Here is a 16,667-nt window from a genome sequence, read left to right on the forward strand (position 1 = left end):
TTTTTTTTTTTCACCACTCAGAGAGAAGGACCTCAGCAGCAACCAGAAGGAAATGGCAATAAAAAGACGTGAGCTACAGAGAAAGGCTGCATGAAGGTCAAGCCTTTACATGTGCAAATGGATTCAAAGATGATTGCAGAAACTTTTTAATAGCAAAAAGTGTGAACACGTCGTCAAGAAACGACTTATTTTGTGCTTTCAAAACTGTCCCTTAGTCTTTTAACATGGGGCCTTTCAATTTCAATGAAAATGAAAGGCTGAGTTCAAAGCAGAAAGCAACTCTGCACAAATTAGCACGAGGAAGCTAATGTCCAACAACTCACATTTTTCCTAAAGCTCTCGTTCTTGAGCCAGCACCAGTAGAAACGTGCACATCTGGTTCAGCTGGAGGTTCAAAGGTCATGTTGTCTCAGCGCTGCAGCCACCTGTACCGTCAAACTAGCATCTGAGATAGGAGGTGGTGAGTGCCAGGGACTTTCCACCGCACACACCGCGAGGACGCGCACGCGTAACGCGCACACGAGAGCGCATGGCTTCTTCTTCTTTTCTTTTTTTTTTCCTCCTTCTCGCTCTGTGTTGCATGTGTGTTTACATGTGGAGAGAGCGCATACCGTAAGCGCAAAACGAACTGAAACTGGGAAGCAGAGGCCATTCTGTGATCTTGTGCATTGGAAACTTTTCATGCATGTAAAGCAAAAAAAAAAACAGCGACTATTGAAGGACAACAGTGTAAAATCCTGCACAGAGCAATTAGAGGCCCAATGCAAACCTAGAATAAAAGAATCCTGTGGTATATTTAGAGATTTTCCCACCTCATCTTAGATACTTTGTTTTATTTTTAATTATTCCCACTTCTTCCTTTATGACCACAAACTGAAATAGATTTTACTGACGGCTCATGTGTTGGACTGAAATAAAACAGAGTACAATTGAGAAGTTTTATCAGATGAAAGTAGAAAATCATTGATTCGTGTTGATCTATAAATAGCGCCTCAGTCGCAGCTTGTCGACTTCTCAGCACCGACAAAGAGTTTCTGAGAAGAGGTGGACATCTTGGGGAGTTTCTTGGCCATAAATCCAAAATTTCCTCGTCACGATCCTTTTGCCCACTTCCTTATCACTTCTGCCTTGTGACACCTCGTCACGCTGGGAAACACACCGATCGGACTCGGAGTGTCGGAAGAAGTTTTTAGGATGTTTTCGCCATGCTCTCTGAATCCTGACCCGGCCGTTTTGACGGTCAACAACAGCGTCCCCTGCACTTCATGCAGAATTTCACTTTGTCCTCTGGTGGTTTTTCTTGGAGAGGGTCAAGTTGAGAAGTCATCGTGTCTGCAGATGTGCACACGCAAACCGCTGGAACCCTCAGAGTCCAGCAGGACGTTTGATGCAGTTTTGTCGCGAGGCGCTCCAGGTTCCCTCTCTGCAGCAACCGTTGCTTGTGAGTTCAAGCACATTCATAAAACAGTTTTAAAAAAAACGCCAAAACTACGTTTACCGAAGGTGCATTTTACACTTGTGCAATGAAATTTGGTGCATGTGAAGTCCAGAAAGCGACGCTGCAGTGCCAAGACCTGCTTTGGACACAACCAGTGGAACCTCATTTTGGTTCCATACCCTGATGTTAGAGAGAGTGAGGAGCCTCTCGCTGCAGAGACTCTGTGTGTTTTTAAGCCCACAAAGGAAGCGCAGACTAAAAGGGGGTGAGACCGAGCCCAGGCAGCGCTGGTGCTGGAAATCCCTTCCCTCAGCCTCAGCGAGTCTGCGTCGTCTTAGGCACTCTGAGCCTCGCCAAGGCCCACATCAAAGGGGCTGCTGCTGTTCTCATCAACCCGCCCCGCTCCAGCCCACCACCCATCTTCTTCTACCTGCTCCTTTAACCCCCTCTCACTGCTTTTTCCATTAGCACACGTCCCGTCTCTCGCGCCCTGGCAGCTGTTTGTCAAAGAGCCGCTGACCCTCGACGACCTCCGGCGTCCCCTCCCACACACCCGAACCAGGCGGGCGCAGAAATGTCTCCAAGTGAGGTCCGAGTCACTCTGCACCGCAGAAACGTTCAATATCGCCAAGTGTTTCACGTGCAAATATCCAAATGAGGCAAAACCAGCTGATGAGTCCCTTGTCAGCAAGATGCATTAGCTTGTTTTAAGTCAATAATCCTTAATATTGGTAAAGATGTACTAGTCCCACTGGCAGGTTGTTCCACTTATAACAAGACATTTTTGACAAGTTACTCTATTTAGTCAGGCAACTTCTTAAGACAACTGGTTGCCCTCGGAGAAAAGCTTAGTTTGCTGCGCCTTTCGGTTTTAATTTGCAAAAACGGTTTTCAATCATATTTTGTATTCTTTCTGCATCACAGTCATGTGCATTTGTGTTTATCTTTCTCGTCGAATTGCGATAAAACGCGTTTGTGTTTGCGACAAATTGTGCAAAAGCTCACCGGGTGTGGATACTATTGGAAGTAGTACTTTTTCCTCCAAGTTAAGGAATATTGACTTAAAACAAGCTCCTTTATCGTCCCAAAAAGTTACTTGTAAGGTCAATTTGCCTCATTTCATGTGTACCGGGACATTTGCACTGGAAACTACACCAAAAATAGGGTTTTGTGCTTTTGCAGCGTGGAGTGAGTACATTTATTGAACCCCCCCTCTGTTATCATTCTCAGATCGGATGAAGCAGCACATATGGTAGTCAGGTGGGCTGGGGAACATTTTTAGCGCTCGTGGTTAGACCTCTGTAAAACCTCTGACTAAATCTGAAGTGAAAACGTTGCTTCACTTAACACCCCTTAATCCCAGCCCCCACGGTTCAAAACCAACAAGAATGTCAGGTATGCACCAAGCAGCGGAGAACTCGAGTACGACACTCTGAATGGGCGGGAGGGTGAGTGTGGGGGGCGCGATAAAAACGACCCCCCTCTAATGCATGCAGATGCATCGCCGTGTGACAGTGGATGCTCGTGCCTGCATTCATCGCTCCGTGACGGAGGATCTCACAAGGATCGGCATTGTGAATCCTCAGACTCCGGATTTTCCCTCGTAATCAGGGATTGTCCGGTGACGGCCGTGTGTCTCACACTTCCTGGATGCTGCACCAGTTGGTCAGTCGGTTCCGCTTTGTGGGACGAGATATACAGACCACCGAGGGGTTTCTCCCTCTCCAGGGGAACCTTTTTTTCTTTTTTCTATCTTTGTCTATGTACTTGAAGTGGAAGGAAACAGCTCAGAGGTTTCCAGGCCTGTCTAAAACCAGGGGTGTCCAAAGTGCGGCCGTTTGACTTCTCATGTTTTCCGTAGACTCGCTTCGGTCGGAGGCCAAAATTGCAACATTTGTTACATTTTCGTCTGCCGAGGTTCTCTTGTGTCATTGTGTCAAGCAGTTCAAATCCCTCCTCATCTGGGGTGGTGCTGCACCAAGAACCACCGAGACAAAACAACATGAAAACCTCTGCAGACGACTCTGAGAGCTACTTCCTTCTTCACGAAATGTCAACAAAGATGGAGTGGCGTCAGGGTTTAGAGGTTGTTTTCTCGTTTGCCATTTCCTCCATTAGCTCCAGAAACTCGAGTTTGTTTTGGCCGTGGCTACCCAAAATGCCCTGCACCGTCGTACGCTTGCTGCTCTTTGGAGCGATCTCTGGCACGCGTTTGCCAGAGTTCACTTCGACCGACCCGATACCTCAGTGTTTCAGGGTGGCCAGGCTTCAGTCTGCATCAGAAACCAGTTGCACATTCACACCTCCGCAACCGAACTGGACCGTATAGCCGAACAAACCGGTGCTGGATTAAAGCAGACTAAACAAAGGTGGTGTGAATGCGGCCCGCCACAACTGATGGCTGATGCAAATACAGACTTTTTTTTTTCGTTAATTAGAGCAAATTTATAACAAAATTCACATTTTCTACAATGGAAAATATTAAGTGCAACACCAAGTTTCTTTTAATAACCAAGCTTTTTGCTGTCTCGTTAATTTCACTGTGAACAGGACAATATTTATCAACAGATGTCAGAGAACCCGAATCTGTTTTTGTAACGCAAACATTTTGTATGGAGAGCGACCCAAACCCTGTTCTTATCGCTGAAAATAGGTGCAATATTCTTTTCTTTCTTTTTCATCTCAGACTTAGACTTGTACTTTATTGATCCCTTGGGAAGACTCCCTCAGGAAATTAAATCTGAGCCTAAAACAATTTGCAAACTGAAAGTCTTTTTTTTCTTTATAAACAATGTGAAAAACTAAAGTTTTAGATCTAGAATGACTTAATCTGCTCTTTCCTGCAGAAAAAAAGAGACTTCTACAGGTGTTTAATTGTGTGATTAGTTTACTGAGGAGCAGTGAAAAGAACTGCGATCATTTTTTGCAGTATGTCACTATATATGTGTGTGTTTACACACTGGAGACCCTGGTGAGTTTTCCTATCTAAGACGATGCTGCCCTCTTGTGGGCTGGTTGCGGTACTTTTACAACTTGCTGTGAAATGTCTCCTACAGCATAAAACTACTGCTGGTTTGATTCCGCGTTGCTGAATAATCGTATTAGATTAGACTAAAACGATCGATTAACCTGGACTAAGCCAGATAACTTAGTCCAGGTGTGTTATCGCCATCTAGTGTCTATTAGGGCACGTCTCTGAATTTGTTTAATAAAGATTTGACTTCTGAAAGCGACAAGTCAAGTTTTATCCTGGTATTTTTAAAAAAGAATCATTTCAGTCTCATTATTTTATGGCTTTATTTTCTGTTGGTACGTCCCTAATCTTTTGTTGTAGAAGGCAGTTAATTCCGATTAATTTGATTTGGGGGAATGAGAGTAACGGGGGGCTAAAACTAAGCGTCTTTGTCTGTTGAGGCTCCCTCAAAAAATACAAAAATAGAGCTTATTACTTTGCAAATACCAAACCTCAGATTGAGACCGCGGTGATGGTGCCTCAGACTGTGAGAGCGGAAACAAAAATGAACATGTACGTCACTCAAAAGTCAACCAAGCAAACACGAAGGATTTCATCAACAAGGCCGGGAACGACGTGTGGCGTTCACAGGTTTCACTGCTGCTTACAAACGAAAACACAAACCTACAGCATCCAGCTTAGAAGCTGGTCGCATTTCAAGTTCACTATTTCCAGTAGAAAGTAGAGCAGAAATGCTTGGTGAGATTCTCCAGAGAGACTTGACAAAGAATGCAAGAATGGCATCGTGTTTTCCAGTTTCATCAGATAAATGCAGCTGATTATCCAACAGGAATGTTTCATTTGCATCCTGTTACCATAGAGACAGGTGAGAAATGCATATTTATTGAATACGATTGACACATGGCGAGAAGACCTTGGAGAAGCATAGCAGAAAGTTGGATTCTGTTTGCCGTCAACCTTGACCAGTTGTGCACATAACTAAACCAAACGTGCAAAGACTTCAGCCGGTTTTTGAAGGAAAGGTTGTGGCATCGTTATAGGGATGAAGAGGGGAAAACTCTGCAGGGACACCATCTTTAATATCTCATGGGTTTTCACTCGAGGCTCAACAAGATCGTTAAAAAACGAGAGAGAAGAAGGGAGGGAGTTCTTCGTAACAGCTGGACTGAACCTATTGTTTGACCGTGACTCACTGCAAGATGGAGTCAAAGCATTGCTGCATGGCCGCAGCGGTGAGGTTAGGACTGCTGAGGAGGTCGTTCTGGCACACAGAAACCCCACGCCGCAGGCAGAATGGATTCATTGTGCGGCGGGCGGACAGGGTCCCTGACCTCGGGCCAGCCTGCGCACACAGTGACACAGCCTCTTTTGTTGCCACTGACAAAGCGAGCCCTCACATCAACCATACTGCATCACACCACCGAGTCTTTGAACAGGCAGGCAAGTGAAGCACGGCTGAGACGAGTGACATTGGCGAGATAGAGCCCGCGTTGGTAGGTCTCAGCAAATCCAATGTTTATATATATATATATATATATATATATATATATATATATATATATATATATATATATATATATATATATATATATATATATGCTGCCTTGCATGGATTTGAAGAAAAATCTAAATACAATCGAGCAAAATAAAAGCCGACATTTCTGGGGTCTTTGTGCTTCTCTACATGCCGCTCTTTTACGGCCTACAACCCAATAGCGCTAAGCTCAATTAATTGTTTTTGTGTTGAGTTTTTTTCCATTGTTGCACATATAGCGCCTAGCTTCGTATGGGTTTACAACAGAAGTGGCCTAAACAAACATGGGTCCGTCAACCGGTGATGAAATCAGCATTTAACCCGTGACAGACAAAGGAGAGCCAGCTGGCTAGCGTGGACATATTAGCAGCTAGTTTGCGGCAGCTTTAACTGCAACGACGTCGTCTGCAGGCGACTCAAACACACCATATTAAAGCAGCCTCTCAGATGTTGCAAAATGACGCCCTGAGCTGATGAAATTCTGTCAGGATTGGAAATTTGGCAGATGCGTACGTTTGATTTAATTTACAACACTTAGTGTGAATGGCTAATACGGAACATGCTGAATGTAATTTAGTTATGACCTGCCTAGATATATGGTAGGCCTAAGCTAAATCTGACGTAGAGAATCTCATTACATCAGAGTGTTCAGATACTGTCGCCGATTAATAAATGCAAATATATCAAGGACCACTTACATTTCTTTCCGAATACAAGACATTTGAAGATTTTAATTTTAGACACATGGAGAGGTGCAGACAATTATCAAAATTAAGAGTCATGGGTAAAGAAAAAAAAGTCAGTTAACAGTTTATTGTCATGTTACAAAAACAATAGAAAATGTCAAATTAACAGCTCAATAAGTTAAGAAAATAAATAAGTGTAAAAAACTGCTTACAAGTGGTTAAAAATGTAACTTTGTAGGTCCTTAAACAGACTTAGTGTCATAATTTTTTACCCATAAGATTACACAAGATTACTTTAAAGTTCACAGTAAATAAGGCGGATGAAACAGCAACACGCAACCCTTACACCCACTTGTCACCATTTCTGTTTAGCTAAATGTTAGCCTACCCCGTGGCGGCTAAAATGTAGCCACCATTTAATCTGCTCAGTGCTTCCACAGACAAGTGCAACACAAGCCTGAACATGTAACATTAAAACACGTCTACACACAGCATGCATATGGACACGAGGTGAAGGAATGTTAACATGGCCAGCTCTTTGGTGCAGCCAGGTGGATCCAGGACATCAGCGCTAACAGACGTAGACGTGAGCGGCTGCTGAACCTTGAGATGGGGAACGTAAACCGTCCGCAGGGACATGGGATCGCGGTTAAACAGATGCTCAGCCCACATCTGGCACTGGCTGTGTGGGCGGTTTAGGCACTACGTGTGGTCAATCTGAGGCGCAGGGGAGCAACACGTTGTCCTCCCTACAGTGGCATTTACTTCCTAAAATCTGCCCGACTGCATGAGTTTAAAGGTTTCTGATTTCCCACATTGATGCACCGATCCGATCTGCCCATTAAAAGCCGTGTTATACGCAAACCAAACAGCTTGGTGATGTTCTCTTCCTTACTGACAAACAAACAGTGAAATGTCCTCTCGGGAAGGGTTAGGTCGCCGTGACGACAACCGGGACGGTGATCGTGTTCGGAGCCGCCGGATTCTCGTTCTCCAGCCGACGGGTTGCGCCGGGGCGAGCAGACGCCGCCTCCCGCGCGTCCGCCGATGCCATCGGCTCGCCCTTCACTTCCTGAGACTGTAGCTGCTTGAAGGTCCGCTCGGCTTCTTCCGACAGCCGGTTCTCCTCGGCCTCCTCCTCTTTCTGGAGGACGCAGGGGAGGAATACCGTTAGGACGGCCGAGACACAACAAACGAAGACAGCATTTCCTCTAAGCGCTCCGGCGTCACCTCTTTCTTTATCCTGTTGTATTCGTCAATGGCGTACTGGTATTTTGCCGATGTTATTCCGAACAGAGACGCCATCCTCTCCCCAAGATAGTCGCATGCTGCAATGTAAAACAACTGAATGTTGACCAAACACAAGCTAACGTCATTTTTGTGCTTACTGCTTTAACAATGTCAATGACACCATCTGCGGCATATTGTTGCCGCAGGAGAGATGATGATGATGTTTCAATAGAAAACAGTCATGGCCCCATTGCTCTGTTATCAACTAACTTTTCCCAATCCCAGCGAGTTGGTGTTTAACTAGCCAATCATCAACATACTGTGACTTGAATGTGCAAAAGAAACCCGTGTGGGTCAAGTTTACTGTGGTTAACTAAAATGACAAAACTGAAATTGAGTAAACATTTTTGTCAACTAAAATACATAAAAGTTATTCAGAGAAAAAAAAAAAAGCCAACTATACAATTATATCGTGCGTTGATATAGCTGAGACGTACTTGAACATTTTTGTGTTCATGAACCTACTTATTAGCCTTTAGTACTGATCACCCACAGTTTACGTCGGCTATCGGCAATTTACGGCACTCCACTCTTCCTGGCGATATTTGTGCTGGTCCACAAAATGGCGGCAGCAAAAGTTGGGAGACAATGCCAATCAGTGGGTTGTTCAGCAATGATTAAATACACTTATTTGGAAGTGACATCTTCTGTTGGGCATCAGCGCATACCTAATCACAACACTTTGACCTTTAACTGTATAGTTAAATATAGTTATTTAACAATATTTTAATTATAGTTAAATAAAACTTAACTGCAATTTAAACCCCAAACTATTATAACTCAGGTGCGATTATGGCACCAAAACTGACTTTTGCCCGAGGGCCTGCATCTTCCTAGATCCACCTCTGGCCTTGTTTGTAAGCTGATTATAAAAATAAATGATCTACAATGAAGGAAGGAACATGTTTGTTCAATAGGAATGTGGATAGTTGTATCCAAGCCACTGCAAACCTGAGATGGTGGATGTGGCAGCTCTCCACATGTGGAACCAGAAGTAAGGCCCCCAGGTCATCTTGGACTGCAGCACAAACACAAGGTTACCCTCACCTTCACACGAACGGAAGGTCACGACCCGCCACCGCTCCTCACCCTCACCGCATCGACCGGAGGGGACAGCAGGTCCTTCCGCTCCGCCTCCGGGTCCTCTACCTCCTCTTCGTCGGTGCTGTACTCCTCCATGGTCTCCCCGCTGGAGAAGTGGATGATGCGGCGGGGAGCCTTCTCCTTCGGCTCCGTCCGCTGGCCCAGCTCGCCCAGCTCGACGCTCTCGAACTCCCTCCCCGGGCTCGGGCTCTGACCCTGGGAGGACACGACAAGCGCGTCCAGGCAAATTCAGAGGCGACATTCAACCAGATCCGTCCGACGTGACAACGGCTGCGGCTGAACGCCGACAAGCCCCAAACCCCCGGATGCATTAGAAACCGGTAAACACACCGCGAGCGGCTCGCCGACTAGGCTAGAAGCAAAGCAGCGACACTCTTACCTGCCCCGTGTCCATGCCGCGTCCTAAAGACACGTTAACATTGGCGAGATACAGAGAAACATCCGCCATTGTGGCCGTCTTTGTATCTCTGCGAGCTACGCTGACGTCAAACCCGGAAGTACCGTACGTAACGCCCAACCCGTTGCGTTAAAAAGCACCTTTTGACAACACGCTTTCATCTTTTCTCATTTCAGACAATATTAAAATAGACTACAGCGTAAACATATACAGATGATTTTGATGTAACTATATTATATCATCTGTTTGTTCGTAGGGTCCGCCGCTGGGCGCGACTTGAAAGCCTTACAGAATATTAAAGTCCTTTAGAGCTGCCCAGCTGTTTGCCTGCACACAAAGGTAGAAAATGAGTCAACTTTACTTAGTGATATTTTATAGGAAGCCAAGTTAAATGTCACAGCAAACACTCAGATTGGACTGCTGCCACAGATGTATTCAATAAATGAAAAATGTTGAAAAGTCAATTTATTTCAGGAACTTTATCACTAAGTGAAGCACATTGTATACATTAAAAGTCAATTTCTGATAATTCTGATGGTTGCCTGCTTACAATGAAGAAAGACGTGACATCAGAATGTTATATCAGACGGACATAAAAAAAATACAGAAAAGTAGCCTCAGTGAAAAGTAAGTTTCTGCTTAAGGCCACCAATCTTCAGTGTATTATATTGTGTCCTTATTCTAATTTAATGGATATCACTGTCATCTAATCTTATCTTGCGGCAAGTAGGCCAAACGGTCTTAAAACCCCCCCAAACATTCCCTGTTCTTAAGAAGTGAAAAAAAAGACATTGGAAAAATGACCAATAAAAAAATAAATGAAATAAAAATAATAATAATAAAAATACATAAATAAATAAAAAGCTGAGATGCAAAATACGGCAAACCTTCTTGGAGATACAGTTTTCTCAGTCCATCATCAGGTTTGTGCTGTTTTTGTCTCTCCCACTCTTGCTATCTCGAGAGCAGAAGCTGCTTTTTACATATTTGTGCCTGCAGCAGTTTGTGTCATAAAACCCCGCTGAGCGATGAAACATCCTAAGGCAACGCAGTGAACCCCTGCGTTGCCCCCGATACGCTCATCAGCCTGAGATGAACGCCAAGCAAAGTTACAAAAATAAACAGCTTGAACATGGAAGAAGGGAGATTGTTCTTACTTATTTATTTTTTAAAATTTACTAGTAAGCAGGTCAACTTTTTTTTTTTGTACAGCAAACATCTACACAGCCAGGAAAGCCCCTCATTAGAGGGTGCAGCTGCATGGAGAAAAGGGCTTACATTTTATTTGCATGTTGTTTCGGTTTTTATTTGCACATGCAAGTGCAGCAAAACAGTCAGGTGGGAAACTCCCCCAGGATTGGACTGATTCTCATTCCTGGCAGAAAGTCGGGCAGCTGAAAGCTGTAGTTGCAGCAGTGGCTCAAAGTCCGTTACAGACATATTGCTCGAAAACTCTCAATTCGTCACAATGTAACTACAAAGTTTGTAACAACATGAAGATGTAAATTAATTGGGAATCAGTGTTTAAGACCAAGAAGCATTGCATATATGTGCAGCTGAAATGAAAAATGATACACAAATCAACTTTCTTCACAGTTACAGTCTTACGATATATCTCTGTATGTATCAGTTTAGCACAGCTGAAATTTTTGTCCATTCTTCTTTGCAAAAAACGTGAAATTCAGTCAGACTGGACAGAACACAGCTGTAAAATTAACTTCAAAATCCGTCTATTGATTCTCAATGCAATTCAAGTCTGGACTTTGCATTTTAGCACATTAATATGTTTTGATGTAAGACATTGCTACATTATTATTTTTTTTTTTTTTAAAAAACGTGGCAGAGGGCAACACATGGCAAAAAAATAAAAATAAATAAAACTAATTGGCATTTAGAACAGTTTTTTATTGGTTATTTGTATATTAAGCCAAAGGGAATAATAGGCACTGCCTAGTAAGTACTGTAGGATAATGCTACAATACTTAGCATTATCCTACAGATGGAGCATCTTTAGGAGAGCTGAAGATGCTCCTGGAAAATATTAAATGGGAAAACATTTGACCATCTCTTGCACAAATCCAGAACTTTTCCAGGTGCTCACATCAGAATCAGGACGCCTTCACCGCCGTCTTACGGAAGCGCAAAAGACAACATGAAAACACGGACAGAGAGGCTGAAAGCGGATTCTTTAAAACGCAATGACACATTTAAAAAAGCTTTTATTGTGTTGGTGAAAACAGCAGTCGTTTTGCAGCGGCGTCTTGGCATTGGGACCATTTTGGATTTGTCGCACACTGGTCACAGATGATTTGTGAAGCTTGCATTTTTCATGTTCTCACTTTTAATCTACAGTGAGGCTGAAGATGAGTCACACCACTCAGATCTATCTATCTATCTATCTATCTATCTATCTATCTATCTATCTATCTATCTATCTATCTATCTCTATCTATCTATCTATCTATCTCTATCTATCTATCTATCTATCTATCTATCTATCTATCTATATCTATCTATCTATCTATCTATCTATCTATCTATCTATCTGTCTGTCTGTCTGTCTGTCTGGAATCAAAGTTTACCAATACATTTTCTGACCACTAGATGTCAGTATAGCGCCACCCAGCACTCTGAGCTTGCCCTGAGACAGCTGTGCCACTGAGTGGGTAGTGAATTATTTGGACCTGGTTGGCTATTTATACAGCTCACTGACGGGAACCTGAATATGCGCACATTGAATAATCACTCACTCTGTTTAGATACTCTCACCCTGGAGGGCTACAAAGCAACTTCAACAGGAAGGATTTACTGGAGGCCACAAACCGCAGGACTAAATCTCAGAGCTATGATGTCATGTTAAAGCTGCAGCCTCTTAGCATAAAAAAAAAATGGGGGAGAGACATGCATGCTTGTCTAATTTTTTTTGTGTCTCTGTGCAAATGTTTGCTGCGGAAGGACTGCAGGTTTGTTGTGTTTTCGGCTCTGCCAGAATACACTTCCCTGGATGTAGAAAAATCCCTGGATTCTCTCACACAGAAGTTTTCCTCTTACCATTCTGCCAAGATTAACAGCTTCACCTGCTCTCCCTCGGTTTGTTTGGACGGGACCGTTGGATTTTTCCTTTTCTTTTTATTGGCTCACTGTTGTGTCACATTAGCCTCCGACAATAGGATTTTAGCAGACGGTTCGTAATCGCCTGGAGATGCGGACTTCACTAAAGCTATAAATGATTACATCTGATTTTACCCAATTGCGAAAGTTTATCCGTGACGTGTGAAATGCGCCAGCTCGTCCATGAAGGAAACAAGGCGATGAAACTTAACCGAAACTGTCCGCGCTCGAAACAACCATCCAACTCTTCAAAGAGAGAAGCGCAGAAACAAACAAGATCTTTGCCAGGAATAAAATGTCTTAAATATTACTCTTGGTCCAACATTGTTTCCTCAACAGCTGGAAGTGTGCCCCACGCAGACCGAATGGCTTCGTTCGCTTCCTCTGCTGCAACCAAAGTCGGGCCACATTTCAAAAACAGCACAGAAAATTGATGTCATTGTTCACAGCCCCTCAATCTCTTCGCTGACTGGCCCGGTGGAAATTTTACCAGAGGAATTGAACTCAGTGGGAGAAACCCCAGATGCATCACTGACGGGGAATGAGAATTGGATGGAATTTTGTGGGAAGATAACGGTCAGGCTGCCAAAACGCAAACATCGTAACGCAACAACAAAGACCACAAAGCCACGTTAAAAAAAAAAAAATCTATGCTAAAACTGATTATGTAATTTAGGATAACTTTCATTTTTGCATAAATGTTATGTCTTTTGTTTTGTTATGTTTTTTGATATTTTTTGACACTTCTGGGCCACCATAGACCCAGAAGTGGTCAATATGCTCATTACTTTGAGCAATATGCTCAAAGTAATGAACTGAAAGGTTGAGAACACAGCAGTAGCTTCTACAATACTCGCATAGTTTTAGTTCTTCACTTATGTGGTAGGAAACTACAAACCAGACATTTTCACAGCTTAGTTTATTATCTTGTGACCTGAGCCTGTTGTAAACTTCTCTATACATTTTTCTTTGATGTGTCTGCAGCACTTTTATGTTTTTTCAGCAATGTTCCCTCAAAAACAACCTGAGGATTTTACAAAACAACAGAATTTATGCTAAAACGGCATAATGCAGTAGTGGACTGCAATGGTTTATTTGTTTTTGGTTTCTTTACATGCCATTGTGAAGAGAACTTAGTTTTCCAAATCATGCTCCAGCCAGGTTTATGGTTGTTTCATTGCAAAATGAGGGAAAACGTAAACATACGCTTACTTAATACTGTATAGCATTACACAGCATATCTGAAAAACATTGGGTCATAATATAGACATTGTCTTATATTCAAATAAGGACATTTGTTTGGGGTTCAGAGCATTTATTCAATTGGGCTCCAGCATGAATCGGCGCTCAACCAGCTGTCAAACTGAGCCGACTGCGTGTTTATTTCCATTTCCTGCTTTATGTTTCAATAAAGTCTTGCTAGTGAAACTTCCAGATTTCAAGAAGAAGAACACTGAGAAAATCATATCTAGTGATGGCAAAAGCAACAAACAAATCTAGTGTGCTCTGGACTTAAGATGGAGTAAATGCACACATATTCACGACATGCTTTGACATATAAAATTTATAAATTTCAGTACTGAAAAATTTGCTTTATACCATTTGAGTGTCTCCAAGCTGAGAATGTGAGTCTGTACTGGGCTGATTCTGTGCCTTCAAATCATTTCAATAATGCTCCTGTAGAAGATTCATGACTTATAAGTCCGAAACAGGAAGAGGTGTGAAAAAACAGTCTGTGTGCTACACTCAAGAGAGAGATTCATTTGACGCTCAAAGAGTGATGTCATCACTGCTGATGTCATCGTTACAATTGAAGCTGAACATTTTAATGGCGCATTCACATTAAAAGCGTTTTGAGAGTCAGGCGATTCTGGTTTATAGTCAAGGTCTATGTGGAGTGTTGGACGCGCTGGATGTGTCAAACACTCCAGACGCTCGACGCGCCTCCACATCGACTGAATGCAAAACCAGACGCTCAAAACGCATATAGTGTTTACACCATGATATGTCCAGTGTCACATTAGGTCAGTGCTTTGACCCTCTGCTCTGCATGTTTTAGACGTGTCTCTATTTCAGAACAGCTGATCCAAATGATTGCATGACCTTTTTTCATAAAAACTGACTGGTTGTCTCACAGAGATTGAATTCTTTCTCCACCTGTCTTTGTTACACGCAGGACAGTTACCATAGCAACGGAACACAGCAGGGCAGAGCAGCTGATTAGGACTACAAAAACGCATCACTGTAGTTCTAACTGGCAGGAATGAGCTGGCCTTGAGAACTACTTGTGTTTTGGGTGTTTTATAACTGATTTTAACCAACCACTTTGTTCCTCATAAGATTAGTGTGGCAATTTTAAATTAAGCTTAATGAAAATTTCAAAATAAAACACTACACAATTTTTACATCAGGTAATTCTGTTTTGGGCATTTTATAATTGATTTAGCCCAATCACTGTTACTCATGGGATTAGTTTGGACATTTAAAATTAAGCTTACTGAACATTTCAAACATTAGCATTTTGGCTAATTTTAGCTTTCACACTAATTTTAACATACTGAATGGTTCAAGTCCATGTTAGTCAAACTCCGAGCAGAAAGAGCCCAGGCTGGGAATCCAAGCCAGGACCTTCTTGCTGCAAAGACCTTCCACTGTGCTGCCCAGAGGATTAATTAATCAATTATTTAATTTATTATCTTTATATTATTATCCATCCACCCATCCATTTTCTTCCACTTATCCGAGGTCGGGTCATGGGGACAGCAGCTTAAGAAGGGAAGCCCAGACTTCCCTCTCCCCCAGTCACTCATTTCAACAGCCGGGAGACGTAGTCCCTCCACCGTGTCCTGGGTCTTCCCCGGGGCCTGCTCCCCGTGGGACGTGCCCGAAACAATACTGGGTCATCTTGACCAGATGCCCAAGGCACCTCAACTGGCTTGTGGAGGAGCAGCGGCTCAAGTCTGAGTCCCTCCCGGATGACTGAGCTTCTTACCCTATCTCTACCCTATCACCCCGGGCTGGGCTCTCCCCCTTTATAATAACAAATATCTTGTTTACATGTAGACAACACTTGTACATAACTGTAGGTTTATTTGTCTTTTGTAAAGTCGACACATTTTAGGAAGGAAAGTTAATTTATGCTCTGCTCGGGTCACAGGGAGACTGTAAAACAACCAGGTTCCAAAAACTTGGGAGAGCCCAGCCACCCTGGGCTGAGCTTTCCTTAGAGCGGCCTAAACCCATTTTGGCCGCTTGTATCCGCAATCTTGTTCTTTCGGTCATGACCCAAAGCTCATGACCGTAGATGAGGGGTGGGAGCATAGATTGACAGGTAAATCGAGAGCTTCGCTTTTTTGTTTCAGCTCTCTTTTCACCACGACGGACCGGTACAGCCTGTCGATCTCCCGACATACTTGTACTCCTCCACTTGGGGCAGGACACGCCCCTCAGCCTGGGACCCTTTTCCTCCTCGGACTTGGAGGCACCGATCCTCATCCTGGCCGCTTCAGACTCAGCTGTGAACCGCTGCAGGGAGAGCTGCAGATCACGTCCATCAGGACTGATTGATTTTGAGAAATCAGTTTCTCAAGTTGTTTGAGTTCTAGTTTAACATCTAGACTATGTAACATCGGAACAGTTAAAACAGGACTTTCAGTAAATCAGCAACCACCAGCTGAATTACTGAGTTATCAGTTAGTTCAGGGGTCGGCAACTCCAGGCCTCAAGAGCCGGTCTCCTGCAACTTTTAGATGTATTTCTAGTTCAACACACCTGAGTCAAATGATGGGATCATAAGCAGAACTCTGGAGAACTTGACTGTATTCAGGAGGTGATTCAGCTGTTTGAATCAGCTGTGTGGACCAGGGAGACATCTAAAAGTTGCAGGAGACGGGCTCCAAGGCCTGGAGTTGCCTCCCCTGAGTCAGTTGAACTAATCCTGCAACAGTTCAGTTTGAGAACACAAACTGTGACTAATATGGCCCCACACTCTGCCTTGGGTTCAAGAGGGGAAGCAAACAACTCCAAAACCCAAACAGAGAATCAGTCAATGAGGTTTATGACAAGAGAGTCACATTAAAACCTCTAATCTCCATGAAATCCGGGGTTCACTAATTTCCCTCCAATAAAAGTAA

The 16,667-nt window shown here is 43.4% G+C and overlaps 1 protein-coding gene across 2 annotated transcripts; it reads right to left on the minus strand.

Annotated features, from left to right (window-relative positions):
• Positions 1–6,744: 6,744 nt before the first annotated feature.
• zgc:153383 (uncharacterized protein LOC751751 homolog) lies at positions 6,745–9,708 on the minus strand. Of its 2 annotated transcripts, none has more exons than XM_055044679.1 (5): positions 9,406–9,708; positions 9,018–9,221; positions 8,874–8,940; positions 7,863–7,960; positions 6,745–7,776 (listed from the first exon to the last, which is right to left on the minus strand). In XM_055044679.1, the coding sequence occupies exons 1-5, from the start codon at positions 9,472–9,474 to the stop codon at positions 7,564–7,566; spliced, it is 651 nt and encodes a 216-aa protein (XP_054900654.1). In that variant the 5' UTR covers positions 9,475–9,708; the 3' UTR covers positions 6,745–7,563. The 2 variants fall into 2 exon arrangements, with proteins under 2 accessions (XP_054900654.1, XP_054900653.1); XM_055044678.1 differs by having other exon boundaries at positions 9,012–9,221.
• Positions 9,709–16,667: the final 6,959 nt, after the last annotated feature.

The sequence above is a fragment of the Poeciliopsis prolifica genome, unplaced genomic scaffold (assembly GCF_027474105.1).
Source record: "Poeciliopsis prolifica strain line A6 unplaced genomic scaffold, Auburn_PproV2 SCAFFOLD020, whole genome shotgun sequence".
NCBI classification, from domain to species: Eukaryota; Metazoa; Chordata; class Actinopteri; order Cyprinodontiformes; family Poeciliidae; genus Poeciliopsis; species Poeciliopsis prolifica.